This window comes from Erinaceus europaeus, chromosome 12 (genome assembly GCF_950295315.1).
Source record: "Erinaceus europaeus chromosome 12, mEriEur2.1, whole genome shotgun sequence".
Taxonomy (NCBI): Eukaryota; Metazoa; Chordata; class Mammalia; order Eulipotyphla; family Erinaceidae; genus Erinaceus; species Erinaceus europaeus.
This window is the reverse complement of record NC_080173.1, coordinates 13,730,075-13,748,810: the sequence shown is the minus strand read 5'-3', so window position 1 is coordinate 13,748,810 and position 18,736 is coordinate 13,730,075. Positions and strand designations below refer to the sequence as shown.

The window sequence follows — 18,736 nt, the reverse complement described above, 5'->3', positions numbered from 1 at the left end:
TTTAGCAAATCACACTGACCAAGGTATAGCTTTTCTCAAGCTGGGTAAAAGTGTGAGGTTCACGCTTATATTTTAGCGGTGAAATCCACTGAGCAAATCCATCTTGTGAAGAACCCTGGCATCGAAAAGAGGCCGAACACAGCTCCATGGAAGCTGCGAGTGGTTCACATCCCCTTGTATAGGGCCGGGACTTCCGACTAGCCCTGACTCCACTCTCAGAGCTTCTGCAGATCACTTACACACCTGAGACACACAATTTGTCTCCACACCCTCTGGGACTCCCGGGGACACCACAGGGGCATCGGTGCTGTGACACTGATGACTAAGGCTCTGTGGGGGATGTTAGAGACTCACCAATGGGGGACAGAGAATCCAGGGGACACCCACAGCCCTGCATATACCTATTAGCACACAGAACTCAAAGTCATCAGGAGTGAATAAGCCTTAGAGAACTCAGACTAGGGGGCCCACCCAGAAAGCTCGCCTGTGAAGGTGACCACTTTGTCATGTATGAGAAACAGGTTCAAGCCTGGCCACCGATGTGCTGAAGGAAAAAAAACCTCAGTGCTGTGGTCTCTTTATTTCTCTATCTCTCTCTCAGTCTTTGTCTAAGTATACCTGAAAATGTCATCCCAGAGTTGTGAAGCTCTGGAGGGAATTAAAAAAAGAGACAGAAAGAGAGAGAGAGAGAGAGAGAAAATGGTGGGAGGAGAGGGGGCTGGGTGGTGGCACACCAGGTTAAGCACGCATAGAACTAAGCATGAGGATCCACACAAGGATCCAGGTTCTCCAAGGGGGGCCACTTCACAAGTGGCAAAGCAGGTCTACAGGTGTCTGTCTTTCTTCCTCTCTGCCTCCCCTTCCACTCTCACTTTCTCGCTGTCCTGTCAAATAAAATGGAAAAAAAAAAAAAAAAAGGCTTCCTGGGCAGTAGATTTGCAGTGCCAGCACCAAGCCCCAGAGATAACCCCAAAGGCAAAAATAAATAAATAAAGTTTTGAACTATATGCTGTTATTCAATTTGCAAAAGCTCACAGTATCTACATTATTGGATGTGGATAAAATGTAAGTGTACACCTTGGAGGGTGACACAGAAGTGAAGTGCATACTTTGAACCCCTGTGTTCAATCCCTGTCATTAAAATAATGGCACAGGTCGGGCGGTAGCACAGCGGGTTAAGCACAAGTGGCACAAAGTGCAGGGACCAGCGTGAGGATCCCGGTTTGAGCTCCCCGCTTGCAGGGGAGTCGCTTCACAGGCGGTGAAGCAGGTCTGCAGGTGTCTGTCTTTCTCTCCCCCTCTGTCTTCTCTTCTTCTTTCCATTTCTCTCTTTCTTATCCAACAGCAATAACAACAATGACAATAACCACAATAACGATAAACAACAAGGGCAACAAAAGGGAAAAAAAAAAGCTTCCAGGAGCAGTGGATTCGTGGCGGTGTAGGCACTGAGCCTCAGAAATAACCCTAGAGGCAAAAAAAACCCCAAAAAACACACATACATAATGACAGGGCCCAGGCAGGGTACACCGGGTTAAGAGCACACATTACAGTGCATAAGGACCCAGGTTCAAGCCCCTGGTCCCCACCTACAGGGGGACAGCTTCATAAGTAGTGAAGCAGGGCTGCAGGTGTCCCTCTCCATCTGTATATCTCCCCACCACTCTCAATTTCTGGCTGTCTCTCTCTGATAATAAATAAATAAAAGTTTAAAAAAGTGGTAACAATGACATCACCTATAGATATACACTACTGACATCTAGACTAAGCTGGAAGAACTTATACCAAACTCAGGAAGGCACTTGTGGGAGTGGGAGGGGGGAGCAGAGCCTGGGAGACAGCACAATGGTTATGTAAAAAAAAAAATTCATGCTTTACACATGTATCAAAAACTGCATTTACTGTAAACCATTAATCTGCCTAATTAAAAAAAAATCATATGCCTAAGGTTCTGAGGTCCCAGGTTCAGTCCCCAGCATCACCATAAGCCAGAGCTGAACAGTGCTCTGGTTTAATAAAAAAAAAAAAGCCAAAGAAGAAAACACCATTGAGAGTGAAGCAGTAAGGGGCCAGGGGGTGACACACCTGGCTGAGTATACATGTTCGAGCCCCCGTCCGCGCCTGCAGGGGGAAAGCTTTGTGAGTGGTGAAGCAGTGATGCAGATATCTCTGTCTATCTCACGCTCTATCTTCCCCTCTCCTCTCAATTTCTGGCTGCCTCTATCCAATAAATAAAAATAATTTTTAAAATGTAAACCTTAAAAAAGAGAGAAAGTGAAGCAGTGAGAGGGCCTTTCAGTTTTCATCTGTGATATTTTATTAAAAAGGAAAAAAATGAATTAAAGACCCATATAACAGAATGTTACCAGTTATTGAACGTGTATTTTTTTTTTGCCTCCAGGGTTATTGCTGGGGCTCAGTGCCTGCATCATGAATCCTCTGCTTCTGGAGGAAATTTTTCCCATTTTGTTGACCTTATTGTCATCCTTGTTGTTATTGTTGTTGTAGCTATTGTCATTGTTGGATATGACAGAGAGAAACCGAGAGAGGAGGGGAAGACAGAGGGGGAGAGAAAGACAGACACCTGTAGACCTGCTTCACCACCTGTGAAGCGACTCCCCTGCAGGTGGGGAGCCGGGGGCTTGAATTAGGATCCTTACGCCGGTCCTTGTGCTTTGTACCATGTGCACTTAACCTGGTGCGATACTGCCCGACCCCCAGGTTTTCTGTATTCTTAAAAAGTTTTCCCAGTTTAACAGAAAGAGAGAGAGGAGTAAAGAAGGGACCAGGTGGTGGCACACCTGTTAAGTGCACACATCATAGTGCACAAGTACCAGGTTCAAGCCCCTGGTCTCCATCTGTAGGGGGGAAGCTTTGTGAGTAGTGAAGCAGGGCTGCAGGTGTCTCTCTGTTTCTCTCCCTCTCTATCTCCCCCTCCCTTCTCAATGTCTCTATCCAATAATAAATAAATAAAAATTTAAAAAAGAGAGAAAGGAGTAAGGACATGCCCGCATGAGCTGTGGGGGTGCTTATTGAGGCTGCACACCGAAGCGCTCCTGCCCCTGCCGTCCCCCTCCCCTGACCCCCAGCCTCACCTGTCCGCAGCTAAGTGGCCTTCGCTGGCCCGGTGCAGCTCACTGCTGTTCTCCAGCCTGGCCAGCGTATCCATCCGCTTCACCATCAGCTCCAGCAGGTCACTCATCTTGCGGAGGACGCCACGGGACTCCGGGCTGCCCATCACTGTGGGCAGAGCATGGGCACAATCAGACGATCAGTTCTGTTTCTGTCTTTCCAGGCAGAGGAAGGGTCCAGGAGAGAGTCCCTCGCCCCTCATGTCAGCAAGGGAGGAGTCCCCTCGAGTACAGTGGGGCTGAGAGCTCAGTCAACCCCGTGCCCTACCAGCCGAGTGACAATGGAGTCATCTTTTAACCTCTCTGGGCCTCAGTTCTGTTCCCTGCAAAATGGAGCTTTCTCTGTAATTGAGGTGACAGGGAAGGCCAGTTAGTAAAGCCTCCCAACACCAAGCCCCAGACAGAGCCTGTGGACTGGGGTTTCTAAACCACCTGCAGCCCTGAACCACTGGGTCAGGCTGATAAAATCCAGCTTCTGGGCCCCAGTGGAGACGGGCCAATTCCCATCTCCACAGTGTGGGGCCCAGGACCCTGCATCTGCTTGCTCCCACACGTGGTCTAGATGAATGGGGGAGATTCTGAGCCCAGATTTGAGACCCTGTAGCTGTCCCCTCCCTACCCAGACACTTACTCTAAAAAATCATTGTCCTTAATTTCAAACTGGTCTGCAGGTCCCGAGAGACCAACTCCAGGCCAAGGGTTAGGGGAGAGTGTGTGAGAAGGAAGAACAAATGAAAATGAGACACCTGCACCCAGCTCCCATCAGCCAACCGGAGGCCCTTCACGATTTCCTCTCTAATCATTCCTGATCATTAGTGCCGCACGTGCCGGCCCGGGAGCGCCAGCCCTGGCTTCCTTTTTAATCACATCGCGTGACAGTTTCAAACAGCTCCTCTAAACAGTCCGTGCTACCATTTCCAGGCGCTGCCATCTCCCACTTGGCTGCCTGCAGACCCCCAGGGCCAGACTCAAATCATGTGTAAGAAACAGGCCAAGCAGAGGACCCAGAAAGACATTTCCAGGGACCCTGGGCAGTCAGGAGGAAGACAGCCCCCCCCAACCCCCACCCCCACTGGGATTCCCCAGAAGCAAACCCTGAGTCAAGGGTCTGAGGACAAATGGTTCATTTAGAAATGGAAGGAAAGCACAGGTGGAAATGGGGGAGCAGGGTGGGAGGACACAGAAGAGGCAAACATAGAGGGTACAGCACCACAGCTAGGGAACCAGCAGCAGGTGTGCGCCCACCTGGGAGGTCTTTCCCTGGGGAGAAAGGAGCTGGGGCATGGATAGACGACCTCCTGCTGCTCCCTGTTCACAGGAGGAGCAGTGTGCTGGTGCATTCTGCCTGCTGTGAGGTGGCAGACCCGGCCCCAGGTGCTAAAGGAATCTTGTAAGTGTCAATGAGAGGGCAAAGATGAAACCAGTTTGTGTGCTGCCGTGAGCGCCGCCGGCTCTGGGGGAAGCAGGGCTGCCCCACCATAGTCACAGGGTGCAGGAGCTGAGAGCAGGATGTGGGGACTCCAGCAGCCTCTTCCAACAAGCCCCCCATGGCTGTGGGTCATTCTTGTTTAAATATGAGCTCAGTGTTCCCAGCTCAAGGCAAGACTCCCAGGCCCCCCTGCAGTCCCATGTCACAGGCCAGGTCACCAGGAACAGAGACAGAGACGAGTGGTCTACACTTGGGGGGGTGTCATGTCACTAGGGCTGCTTACGATGTCTCAGGTGGCTGTGCTGCTCTCCCCATATTGATGGGGCAACCTCTTGGCGCCCCACCCAGCTGAGCCCCAGGGAGGTCCACAGGGAGGTGCTGAGTGGAGAAGGCTCACTCACAGGCCGGGGAAGTGCCTGCTGGGCGTCAAGACCAGAGCAGGGAGCAGCTGTAGTTCCATAAAGCACCAAAGAGAACAGGTTGGAGTGGTGTGTGTGTTGGCGGGGGTGGGGGGATTACAGAAGAGAGAGCTAGGAGCTGCAGGAGAAAATGAGAGTTGGGAGGGAGGAAGGGAGGAGATGCTACCCCCCCCCCCAAGAGATACAATAGCTAGTGGGCTACTTACTTGCCCTCTTAGAAAAGCAGGAGACCCAGGGAGTCAGGCAGTAGTGCAGCAGGTTAAAGAGCACGTGGTGCAAACTGCAAGAACCGGCGTAAGGATCCCGGTTTGAGCCCCCGGCTCCCCACCTGCAGGGGAGTCGCTTCACAGGCGGTGAAGCAGGTCTGCAGGTGTCTGTCTTTCTCTTCCCCTCTCTGTCTTCCCCTCCTCTCTCCATTTCTCTCTGTCCTATCCAACAACGATGACATTAATAATAACTACAACAATAAAACAAGGACAACAAAAAGAGAAGAAATAAATATAAAAAATTTTAAAAAAAGAAAAGCAGGTGACCCAAAGTCCCAGGTTCACTGCATCACCATAAGCCAGAGCTGAGCAGTACTCTGGTAAAAAAATAAAAGTAAATAAATAGGTAAATAAATTTTAAAAAATAAAGAAGATTTAAAAAGACAGAAAGAAAAGTAGGTGAATTTTTTTTGGTAACTGGCTGGGATTGGGACATTTTATCTTAAAGTTAAATGAAGCAGAATGGGGTGTCTCCCTTCACTCTGGCCTCCCCGTTCACCCAGGCTCTCAGTTGGATACTTCACCCGACACAGAGCTTCCCCTCGATCTCCACTGCAAGGAGTTGGGGGCATCGCTGGGCTCTTTGAAGTCACTCTCACCCCCAGCACTCCAGCCTAGCCCATCCTGTCAAGCAGTGCTTAGAGCTAAGTGACTTCTAGAAGCGGGGGGGTGGGGGGCCTCAGTGACACAGCACGGCCCCCTCTCACCCCCTAGATTCTCTCAGCCACATTTCCCAAGCTGCAAGTACTAGGAGACCCAACACAGAGCAGCACAGCCTCTGAGCCGGGCAGAGTGGTGGGCTGGGGCCCCCAGAGGTGCAGCCAGGGAGCCTGGACTCTGCTCTGCTGTTTCCTGGACAGGAGGAAGGGGCACTTCCCTTTTCTGGGTCACAATTACCCATCCAGTAAAGCCAGGGAGTTGGCCAGACTGTGCCCTGAGGTTCCACAGGCTAGGATTCCTGTCTAGGGCAACAGAGAAAGAACTGTCCCATCAAAGCTGGCAGTTGCTCTCAGGGAGACAGTTCTGTTTGGTTTGGTTTTGCTGAGCCCAGATGGACCAGAGCTGTGAGCCTGGAGCAATGAGACAGACAGGAAGCTAAATGGCTGCATATTCAAGTGGGAAGCGGGTCCCTTGGCTCAGTTTGGAAGAGCAAGAGAGAGGAGGCCAGGGACTCAGCAGAATTAGAGGGCACCCCACTGTTGGGAACTGGAAGGACAGGGATGTGACTGGGAGTTGCTGGTCGGTGTCCCCACCCTACTCCCCCCTCCTCTGTGCAGGAGGCTTAGGGAGGTTGGGATGCCCTTCCCACGAGGTTGATGTGGGGCACACGGGTAAGGCAGGCGGGAGAGGAGACACTGAGCAGGAAAATTCCACAGAAGCAGCAGAGCAGAGCCAGAGGTGAGCGCTAAGAGTCCTGGGAGACATCAGGGGGTTCTCGATTGTTCTTGAGAAGTAGAAGTTGCTTTACAATGTCAACAGAGTGATAGCAGACAGAGGGCTAGGGGAGGGAAGGAAGGAGAGAGAGAGAGAGAGAGGGGGGGGGGGAGAGGGGGGAGAGAGGGAGAGAGAGGGAGCGCTCATTGCATTTGGCCTGTGCTGCTGCACCACAAACAGTGGTATGGCGCCAGGGCAAGCTCTGGTACTCGGTGTTCCTCCCCCAGCCTCTCTGTCTGTCTCTGCAGGAAAAAGTCAGCCAGAAATGGTGACATGACACAGGCTTGAGGCTCAGGCTCTGCAATAAAGCACAAACTAAAAGGACAGATCTGAGGGCTTATGGCCACAGTGGCTAACATCCCCCCTCCACAGATGGGACACCCTCCCTGTGGACCCACATCTTTTTTTTTAAATATTTATTTATTTATTCCCTTTTTTTTTTTCCAACTTCTGCCTGAGAGTGAGATCCTCCCATATTCATCCTTCTGTTTCTGACTTATTTCCCTTTTGTTTTGCCTTTGTTGTTTTATTGTTGTCGTCATTGTTGGATAGGACAGAGAGAAGAGGTGAAGACGGGGGGGGGGGGGGGGAAGACAGACACCTGCAGACCTACTTCACCACTTGTGAAGAGACTCCCCTGCAGGTGGGGAGCCGGGGGCTCGAACTGGGATCCTTACGCTGGTCCTTGCACTTAACCCACTGTGCTACCACCCAACTCCCATACCCACATCTTTATATGCCACCCTGACCCCCTGGAACTCAGAGAAGCAGCAGGATCCCCAAAGTTCCTGAGAGCACAGGAGTCAGCCCACCCCCCACACAACTCCCCAGGGACCTCTTGAGTAATATTTCCTGCCCAGGACAAAGTATGGGTTAGGTTCCCTGGGGAGTCGTGAAGGCAGCTGGGGACATGGCCCTGGATGCCACCAGTACAGGCGATGTCAGCAGAATGTCACTTATCTTGGTTCCCGTCATCCCTTCCCCTCATTGCTTTCTCTGCATCAGTGAATCTGAAAGGTATTTAACGTGAGGTCCACATGTCAGAACTAACACAGGTTCCCCCCTATTCCCATATGCACAGAGACAGACAAGAGCTACAAAGAAGGCACTCTTATCACCCAGTAAGCTCCCCTCCTCTGGCTGCTCTGGTTGCTCCCTTTCTATCTCCACCCCACCCTTTACTGCTGGTTGGATAACTGCCTGAGACCCCATGGGCCTGATAAAAGAGCACTCCTGGCACTTGGGGGTGCAGGCAGGAAGGGGATGTGTGGGAGTCAGCACAGCTGGAGAAATGAACACATTATCCCTTCACACATGGCTGCCACCTCTGAAACCAGCTGAGACCATCGGAGCCCAGCTCCAGGCAGTGTGGAGACAAGGGCTCTGGCCCAGACATCCATCAGCCAGTTCCATCTGAAAAGAAGAGCTCCAGAACTTCTGGGGGCCAAAGGTCTAGGGCCAGACACAGACCAGAAGCAAGGAAATACTGTTCCAGTGTCTCCCAGGTTCAAGCCCTGGTGGGGGAGGCTGGAGATAAGGCAAAGTGGGTCCCAAGAAAAGCTCAGAGGGGCAATACAAGAGGCTAGATGGGCAGGCTGCAGACTGGAGAGGCCCTCCAAACTCTGCCTCTAATTCAAGACAAGACTCGGGCTCCAGGGAACCAGCAGCCATCTCAGAAGGGAGGAGTCAGACATGCCTCACATCCCCTTGGTGTTCAGAGGGAAACACTCTTCCTGAGGGCAGGAGCAGGGGGTTAGAGGAGGCAGGAGCCAGAGAGAAGGGTCTGGGATGGGGAGGGGGGAAAAGCCACCTGGTAAAGGAGCATCAACAAGGGATCAGAGGCAGCACAGGAGAACTGGGATGGACCTCCCCCAGGCTTCCTTGCTCAGTTCAGGAGAGGTGTGCAGCACACCCAAGGAGGTATTTGCGTCACCACCACCAGGCCCCTTTGGAGAGCTTTTACTCTGCACACACCCAAACTGGTTTTCACCAGGGATGTAGCTGGGCTTCTGCACCTGCAAAATTCTTCTGCACCTGCTTCTTCTTCTAGCGTTTGCCCTTCTTCCGTAGCCAGTCAACAGCGTCAGGTTGAGCCTGATGTCAAGTTTCGAGATGCACCTGCTGAGCACTCTTTCTTCTTAAGATAGAGGGGGTGAAAGAGAGAAAGAGGAGGAGGAGAAGGAGGAGGAGAAGGAGGAGGAGGAGGAGGAGGGGGAGGAGGAGGAGAAAAGGACACTATACCACTGCTCTACCACTTATGACAGCCAAGAGCTCAAACTTTGATCCTTGTATGTGGTTAGGCAAGCACTCTACCGGGTGAGCTATCTCCCAGGCCCCAAACTGGAAAACTTTATCCCCAAACATAAATTGGCCCGGGGGAACCTGGAATCTCTCCAGAGAGACCACACCCTATCTGAGGCTGACGGGATCTTCCCTTCAAGGAAACCCTGCACCCTGCCTCTTCCCAGACACTCCAGCCAGGAACCCCACTTCCCTCTCAGGCTTGACAGCTGAGGAGAAATAGTTTTTCCACTTGAGCTCAAGCTGTTTTATTGGCCAAGGCAAAAGCTTCTCCCCACCCCCAAAAGGTGGTACTTGAGTGGTTTTTCATGCCTCTGATTCTGCCCTGGTGCTGCGCAGGCACAGAGGAATAAAAGCTCTCCGACAGGGGTCGGTGGTGCCTGTGTTATCACGTGGAAGAACCTGAGTTCAAGACTCTGTCCCCACACACAAGGGGGAAACTTCACAAGCAGTAGATCAGTGCTCCAAGTGCCTCTCTGTCCTTCTCTCCTCCCTTTACAACAGCAACAATAATAATAGCCAGGTGGTAGCACAGCAGGTTAAGCGCACATGGCACCAAGCACAGGGACTGGTGTAAGAATCCCAGTTCAAGCCCCTGGCCACCTACCTGCACGGGGGTCACTTCACAGGTGGTGAAGCAGGTCTGCAGGTGTCTGTCTTTCTCTTCCCCTCTCTGTCTTCCCCTCCTTTTTTGATTTCTCTTTGTCCTATCCAACAATAATACTAACTACAACAACGATAAACAACAAGAGCAACAAACGGGAAAAAACAGCCTCCTGGAGCAGTGAATTCATAGTGCAGACACCGAGCCCCAGCAATAACCCTGGAGGGGGGAAAATTATTATTATAAAATCAGGGGCTGCGTGGTGCACCTGGTTGAGTGCACACATTACAGTGCACAGGGTTCCAGGTTCAAGCTCCCGGTCCCCATCTACAGGGAGAAGGCTTTGCAAGTGATGAAGCAGAGCTGCAGGTGTCTCTCTGTCTCTCTCCCTCTCAACCTCCCCCTTCCTCTCAGTTTCTCTCTGTCTCTATACAATAAACAAATAAAAATAATACAATACAAATCAAAATACAAAAAATAATTACAAAATCAGAGTAGTAGAAAAAGAAAACTCTTCAATAACCCAGTCCCTGCCCACAACCTTCACTGTCTTTCCTCGGACCCCGCACCACTGCCCCCCTATGCCAACCTCACTCCTCCCCTCGCAAGGTCCCTGGGAAAAATGTTGGCACCACCTAGGTTTTCCAGGGCACTGCTCCACTTAAGGTGTGGGGTGTTGTTTTAGGAGACACCTCTTGTAGGATCAAGATTTTAAACCCACAGCATAAATTTGGAGTGCTTCTTACTCCCTGCTTTGGGTCTATCCAAGGAAACCCACTGCATGCAAAGGAACAAGAGAGATCAAGAGGACAAATGAGAGTCGGGGCAAGGAAGACAAAATGAATCAGGACCATGTCCCTGGCAGTCTCAGAGATCTCTCTCCTGGCAGTCTCAGAGATCTCTCTCCTGGCAGTCTCAGAGATCTCGCTCCTGGCATTCTCAGAGATCTCTCTCCTGGCAGTCTCAGAGATCTCTCTCCTGGCAGTCTCAGAGATCTCTCTCCTGGCAGTCTCAGAGATCTCGCTCCCTGGCAGTCTCAGAGATCTCTCTCCTGGCAGTCTCAGAGATCTCTCTCCTGGCAGTCTCAGAGATCTCTCTCCTGGCAGTCTCAGAGATCTCGCTCCCTGGCAGTCTCAGAGATCTCTCTCCTGGCAGTCTCAGAGATCTCGCTCCCTGGCAGTCTCAGAGATCTCTCTCCTTGCAGTCTCAGAGATCTCTCTCCTGGCAGTCTCAGAGATCTCTCTCCTGGCAGTCTCAGAGATCTCGCTCCCTGGCAGTCTCAGAGATCTCTCTCCTGGCAGTCTCAGAGATCTCGCTCCCTGGCATTCTCAGAGATCTCTCTCCTGGCAGTCTCAGAGATCTCGCTCCCTGGCATTCTCAGAGATCTCTCTCCTGGCAGTCTCAGAGATCTCTCTCCCTGGCATTCTCAGAGATCTCTCTCCTGGAAGTCTCAGAGATCTCTCTCCTGGTAGTCTCAGAGATCCTGCTCCCTGGCATTCTCAGAGATCTCTCTCCTGGAAGACTCAGAGATCTCTCCCTGTCAGTCTCAGAGATCTCTCTCCCTGTCCATCTCTTTCTCTTCCTGGGCTTTCATCTCACATTCTGGGCACGTAGCTTTCAGCACAAAGACCTGGGAATAGTGAAAGAGTTTTGGCTTGAATAAACTCGATCTGAGCATGACTGTCAGTTCATGGGAGACCCAGCAACCCCAATGCTGGGAAGAGCCAACCGAATACCTTCAAAGGTAGCACAAGACAGGTTGTCGAAGGTCTGTAGCAGCATCACTTCAAAGGAACAAGTGAGAGTTCACCATGCAATAGGAAGTCACACACAGGGGGCCGGGCAGTAGTGTACTGGGCTAAGCGCACATAGTATGAAGCACAAGGACCAATGCAAGGATCCAGGTTCAAACCCCCAGTTCCCCACCTGTGGTGGGGGAGGTCACTTCATAAGCAGTGAAGCAGGTCTGCAGGTGTCTATCTTTCGCTCCCCTTCTCTGTCTTTCTCTCCTCTCTCATTTTCTCTCTGTGCTATCCAACAACAACAGCAGCAACAACAACAACAATGGGAAGAAAGATGGCCACCAGGAGCAGTGGATTCACAGTGTAGGCACCAAGCCCCAGACATAACCCTGGAGGAAAAAAAAAAAGGCACATGCAAAGTACACCTGCTTTACAGTTCCACTCTCAGAATAAATAAGGCAAAAAAAAAAAAAAAAAAACCTCCTCTGCATTATTAGAAGTCAGGGTCTCAAAGTGCAGATTTGAGAGTTCTGCATTCGGAGAAGCCAAGACTGACAGGGAGGAGGGTTGACGGTGCTTCTGAGGGCTGACTGTATTGTGATCCTTGCTCAGCTGCAGGTAGCGGGTTTGTCCAGTCCGTGGGTATATTATTCTCCAAGGGAAAGTTCAAGCACGCTTGTACACACACACACACACACACACACACACACACACACACACAGGAACACACATCGGACACAAGCACACACAATCCCACTTGTCTAACTATATGGTCCAGGGCCAGGCTTAAGACATGAGATCCGGGCTGGAGTTGAACTCCTATCCCCTCTTCAGGGAAAACTGCACAGCACTGAGCACAGTAGGCTCCTCTAACAGCAAGTCACCTGTCCCCTGCCAGGGTGGGGCCCCCAAACCCCCAAACCCCTCATGGAAAGTGAGCAAACACACCCAATCCCAGCCGTCCACCCTACCCCTCTCAGCCCCTGAGCCCCATCTCTTGGATTCTGGACCTTTCTACCTTCTCAAGTCCCTTGCTGCAGCCCACCCAAGCCTACTGCCGCCCCCACCCCCCTCTCCAGGGAAGCACCCTGGAAACCTGAGCATCATTCTCTACACCCCATTTCCCATGTTGCACCTCCTCTACCATCTGTCTCCCCCATGACCTCCAGCAACCCCTCCCCAAGTTACCCCCCAAGGACACCTACATAGCAGCCGCTTCCTCTAGTCTCAACCATCAGGCCTCTCCTAGGTGGTGACCTTGGCATCTCCTGGAACCTATAGGCGGTGACCTTGGCTCTTCCTGAACCTCCTCTTCTGCAGTGACCCCCATCTGAGCCCCAAGACAGCAATTAAGTATTTACAGAGCTTGTGCTGCCCACAGCTGCCGGGACCCTGCGGAGATGTTCCCATAGGACAGCCACTGACGGAGCCTCAGGGAACAGAGTTCACAGCACCCCTGACCAGAGGAGAAGAAGGCTGGAGAGGTTGAGGAAGGTCTGGGAGCGGAGCTGAGATCAATTCATTTGCACTGGGGCTTGAATGACTAAGAAATGTGAAATCCTGCCGGGAGCTCCTGCAAGTTTAAAGCAGTGCATGAGAAACCCAAGGAATGACTCTAATGGGATGCCAGATGGCATGACAGGCACACCCACCCTGGGAGACACTCATTCCACCGAGGGTCTTTTTGTCCTTGGAAGTGGGGAGGTTGGGGGTACCAACAAGAGCTAATCCCCCACCCCAGGTCCAAGAAGAGAGGTTCCTGCTACTGGGAAGATGGCTCAGCAGGTAGAGCATAAAACTGTGGGAGACCTTCAACCAGATGCTAGAGTGGTGCTCTGAGTGCTCTCACACTTGTCTCCCCACCCCCTCATGAAATCGGGCAGGAAAGATAGCCCAGCATATTACAGCATAGGACCTGAGTGCCCAGGCTCCCCCAGGTTCAATCCTCAGCAGCACCATGTGCCAGAGCTGAACAGTGCTCTGATTGCTCCATCTCTCTCACCAGCCCAGCCCCTGAGATGAGTTCAGTGGATCTGGACCCTTCTCTGTGAGTAAGTGAAGTGACACAGCCAACAGCACACAATGGATTAAGGATGAACAAAGGCATAAGCCAGGCCAACCCCAGTGCCTCCATTGCCTCACAAGGAGAGACAATGGTACGGATGCCCCAAAAGCTCAGAGACAGAAACAAGAGCCCATGGACAGGCCAGCCCTCTGGTCCTGCTACGGCCATGAACTAACAAACAGCACAGACTGTGTATGTCTTGAAGGCACAGTGCCCTGTGCAGAGGTCTCTCCCCACACAGAAAGTCTTTTCTGATGCCTAGGATGCCCTGGTGCGTAGGCCTCCCCCTGACCTCAGGGTTCAGGCCAGAGGAGGCCCGACAGCCACAGCCAGGACCAAAGTCAGAGCAGCATTCAAGGTCACATGGACCAGACCTAACCCTCCCTGCTCCCACACCCGGCAGCCAGGGCCCTAGCATATCTCCCTCTCTTGACCCACAGCCCCCCAGACCTGTGTCTGACTGCCCTTCTCCCAACAATATACCTTCTGTGCGGATGGTGAAGGGGGAGTCCCCAGTGCGCCGGGCAGAGAACTGGCCTCCCAGAGATGTCATCAGGAAGCACAGCGAGAAGAAGCCTATGCCCAGGACAAAGAGCCTGTGGAGAGCAAGAGGGCAGGTCAGGGCCAGGGCAGGGACACAGGGCTCCACAGGAATGGACTGGGGAGGATGGAGGGATGGAGGGAGGGATGGAAAGGTAGAGGGAGGGAGGGATGGATAAAGGAATGGAGGAATAAAGGGAGGGATGGAGAGGGAGTGATAGAGGAATGAAGGGATGAAAAGATAGAAGGATAGAGGGATGGAGGAATAGACAGAGCATGAGGGAGGGAGGGATGGATGGATGGATGGATGGATGGATGGAGGATGGTCACAGACTGAGCTCCCAAGCCAGCAGGACAGGGAGAGTGTGACGACAAGGACCTAGCCATGTGCTATGCATATATACATACATACATACACATATACATACACACACCCTTACGGACAACAATGGACATGTAGAGAAAGGTTGAGGGTGGGGTAGACAGCATAATGGCTATGCAAAAAATAACTTTCATGCTTTAGGCTCCAAAGTCCCAGGTTCAATCCCTCACACCACCATAAGAGAGACAGAGAGAGAAGGAGAGAGAGAGTTTGAATAAGCTCTAGCATCCTGAGAAAGCCTGGTTCAAAGTCCTCAAAGTGTGGACCCAAGGTCAGCAGCACTGACATTACCTCGGAAATTTTAGAAATTCTCATTCTTGGGTCCCAGTGCCAGGCTTACTGAATCAGGCACCCTGGGGTGGGGCCAACACGGGTTTTAACCAGTGTTCCAGGCGATCCCACTACCCGCTAAGGTCCAAGGACCACTGGTATGGACAGAAATGGCAGTGCACAGGCCAGGTGGAGGGCGGGTAATCGGTCCTGACAAACCTCGTTTGGATGCCATCAATCACCCAGCCCCGCTCAGCTGCTGTGTACACAGGCCTGCTGCGGCAGTCACTCGCGAGCTCACTTCAACACCACCTTATCACTTTTGGGGGTGGGGAGCTACCACTGACCAATCGATGACAGGATCTAGGAGGGCAGGGCCCCACTGCACACCCCAGGGACTGGTCAGAGGGAGGTGGGGTGTCATAAGTCCTATTGGCCTGTCTGTTGTTCCGTCCTGCATATACACCTCAACACCTATTATGGATTATCTATTCCTCAGAGACACAGAACCCATTCTCAGCATCAACCTTCCTTGTAGATCCTGGCTCCCCAACACGAGAACTGTCCTCACCAGCACAACCTGGGGGGGCTGGCCAGAGGTGGGAGCTCTTCTGAGGACTTGGATCTATCAGAAGACTTGAGCTGGCAGAGCAGAAGTCAGGGTGATGTATCCCATCTCTCACAGAGTCGAGCTTCCCAGAGGGAACCCCACAAGTCAAGTCCTATCAGAGACCTCAGACAACCCAGATCCAGCCCAGTCCCAAGTCCCACATTTGTTTGCTTCTCCATGCAAGACTTGCTTTATGCATTTTAATCTTCATTATGTGAAGCTGGCAGAGCAGTATTTAATTAAAATTTGGTCCATTAAAGAAAACACATAATTGCAAAAGAAAATAAAAGCACAACAAAATTTCTAACCCATATTTAAAGGAAGCTGTTGGAGATTACAGCAGAAAGCGAACAGAGCCCCAAAGCACAGTAGGCACTGGGGGCTTCTTCCCCCAGGAGATGGTCCGGAGGACAGGCAAGATGGTGCAAGGAACACACTTCCTCATCTCCCTGGGACCCTCACACAACACCACTAAGTGTGGGGGTGGGACTCGGGCTCTGAGACCCATGAAGAAGTGCAGATGGCACCCAGAGAGATGGTGGAGTGGAAGGCATGGCCTCACAGCCAGAAAGGTTCTGGGAGAAGTCAGCTGATTGTCCTCCCACCCTGAGGACAAGCCAGAACACCATCAAGTTTCCTGTTCGTCACTCCTTCTACCCCTCCCCCAGCTATAGGGTGACATTCAGAGCCGGGGACCTGGGTGGCCAGTGTCCAAGTCTAGCTGTGAGAAAGGGTCTGTATACTTTTAGCCTGGAACCAGAGTCCACACAGAACTGGTTTGGCCTCTCTTTTTGCAAAACCCCAATTCTGGGAGCATTTAGAGTGGGCAGAGAGTAGTTAAAATGATTTCTGTTCACATATCCATGCCATTCATGCCACATCCCAGGAGCAAATACAGAAGCAGGTCTCAGGAATCAGATCTGAGAGAATGGGGTAGCGGCCCTCACTAACCCTCTGACACCATCTGCTTGATTAACCAGTAGGGTGGGGGTCCATCCTCTCATATGTGAAGGGGACAGAAAGACTGCATGATGGCGGGGGGCTCTGAGCAGCTTAGGAAGACCCTGAGATGAAGTGGCATAACTCAGTGGGGGAAGGGGGTTTATGCAAGTGCACTACTGACACCTGCCTTCACAGAAGAGCCTGGCGTTGTCTGTCCAGGGCCCAGAGGGAAGCAGCTGTCCATGGTGCTGACACCCCACCACCACCCCCACCTCCATGCAACCAATTGCACCAGAAAACAGCTCATGAAAGCACATGTCAGCAGCAAGACCCTCTGTGGCCTGGAAGGCTGGCCAACATGGGCTGCCAGGAAAAGCCAGGGTGTGGACCTCTTGGTGTCCCAGTTGGGTCAGCGGCTGGAAGAGCAAAAGACGCTTTACAGAGCTGTGGATTATATACACCACCTGCCAGAGATTAGGGTGCCATGGGGACAGGAGGCAAAACCCAGAAGTCACACTAGAGTCTCACAGCAACAAATAACTTCCCACAGGAACCCTATTTCAGGGGCTCCAGGTTCCCCCAAACTCCTTCCTAAAGCGCTGCTCTCATGACACCCCCCCCCCCCCAGGGCTAAGTTTCTCTGGCATCCTCCCAACAGGAGTCTTCTCTCCTCACACCCACAAACAGCCCACACAGGAGTGGTTAACATTCTAAGAGAGGCTACCGAATTGGAGATCATCTTCTCCTCCTGCAGACCTCCCCTCCCCCCAAAGAACCATGAGACCAGAGGGGCAGTAGGAAAGGCCTGGGGTTCAGCCCAGGGGTCTGGAGTGGAGGGGGCTTGAACGTGGTCCCTCTGACAGGCCAAAGCCTCAGGTCACCTCCACCTGTCCAGCTCTGGCCTGCTGGGCTCCACCCAGCCCAGATCCCACCTGTGGCCATGTCTGGAGTGTGGTCAGCCTGGACATCTCCTTCGGGGTCCCTCACTGCCCACCCACCAAGGGAAGTCTCACTCCAGTTCCACTGGGCACCCAGAGTTTAGCCCCCTACCCAGCCAACCATCAATCATAATCAGGTGGGTGGGCTCTGGGGAGAGGATGGCGCTGGCCAGGCAACGCTGGTGTTCAGGGTTCCTGAGATGGGCCCTTCAGAACCCAGCTGATCCCATGAACCTCCTGGTCTTGACTGGGAGGATGGGGAAGGGGGCGAGGGGTGGCCACGCTGGCCTTCCCCTTCATACAGTCTCCAAGCTCCCAACTAGGTCTAGCTCCTAGCACCCTCCATAGGGAGGGTCGGAGGGTCGAACCCCCAGTAGAGGAGGTCCTTGTCCCCTGCTCAAGGTGGGGAGAAAGCACAGAAGGGGTGGGAGGGGGGCGCACCCGCTCGGGGCATGAGCCTGCGGACCCAGGGTGTCCCTGCCCACCCGTGGAGAGGGGTGGGGGGTTGCCGAGCTCTAACTCTGCCACGAGGGGCAGGGCAGGGGCGCCTCGACTGGGGTGACCCCCTCCCCCACCGGCCCAGGATCACAGCCTGAGTGGTTCCTGCTCCCATCTCTGCACCCCGATTCCCGTCTAACCTAGATCGAGACTCGGGACGCGTCCCAGAACCACGCACCCCGCTCCACTCGAGCCCAGAACCCAGCCCCATCCCTTGCCCGACCCCACTGGCCAGCAGCACAGGCTGGAGTTCGAACCCGTCCCTTGGGTCCCAGAACCCGAACCCCCACCCCAGGGTGGCCCCGAGGTTGGGGGGGGGGCGGCGCTCCACCTCACCCCCCCCCCCGACCCCGCGCCCCTTGGGGCAGGGGGCGAGCCAGCCGGGAGAGAACTTTACCGGAAGGGTCTCAGGGTGACCAGGCATCTTCTGACCATTATCTTGCCCTCGGGGTTGACTGTGACCATTGTTCACTCCGGGGTGGCGGAGGCGCCGGCTCCCGCCGCGTCCTGCCCGCCCACCCGCTGCGGCCGGCGCGGGGTCCGAGCGGGGCGGGGGGGGGGGGGACGAGAGCGCGGGGTCGGCGGCTGCGCTGCGGGCGGGAAGGGGCGCGGGGGTGCCCGGCCGGGCCGCCTCTGCGTGTCCGCCCTCCCGGCTTCACATCTTGGGGTCCGGGAGGCGGCGCGCCCCCAGACCGCCGGCTGCTCGGGCTCGACCGCGGCGCGCAGACGGGATCCCCGCGGCGGGCGCCCTCATCACCGGTGCGGGCTAGCGGCGACCCCCGGCCCGTGCCCCGGGCTCCCGCGCCCCCGGGCCGCGCCGGTCCCCCTCCCGGCGCCGCGCCGCGCCCATGGCTCTCGTGGAAAGCGCCCCGCGCCCGCTCCGCAGGGCTCGCAGGCTGCCCGCGCTCGGCGGTCCCGCGCTACGCCCGGAGGAGCCGCATTGTTCCCTCCGAGGCGGCGGCGGCAACGCGGCGGCCCGGCCCTGGAGCGGTCGCCCGGCTTGCTCGGCACGCGGGCGCCACCTCGTGGCCGCCGCCCAGTAGCGCCTCCTCCCGGGCCGGGGCGGTGGGGTGGGGGAACTAACTCTAAGGAGTGGGGGAGAGAGAGCTGGGGCGGGGGGCGGGGGGGGGTTGCAGGGGAGGGTCTATCCGTCCCAGACAGCTAT

General features: G+C 53.9%; 1 protein-coding gene across 1 annotated transcript in view; it reads right to left on the bottom strand.

Moving 5' to 3' along the window:
- Positions 1 to 18,367, bottom strand: part of MGAT5B (alpha-1,6-mannosylglycoprotein 6-beta-N-acetylglucosaminyltransferase B) — an 82,120-nt gene extending 63,753 nt beyond the window's left edge. The window contains exons 1-3 of the mRNA XM_007532512.3: positions 17,969 to 18,367; positions 13,875 to 13,987; positions 3,096 to 3,240 (exon numbers count right to left, since the gene is read on the bottom strand). Coding sequence (XP_007532574.1) covers positions 3,096 to 3,240; positions 13,875 to 13,987; positions 17,969 to 18,036 — 326 coding nt within the window. The 5' untranslated portion in view covers positions 18,037 to 18,367. The remainder of the gene's footprint in view (positions 1 to 3,095; positions 3,241 to 13,874; positions 13,988 to 17,968) is intronic.
- Between the last annotated feature and the right edge of the window lie 369 nt (positions 18,368 to 18,736).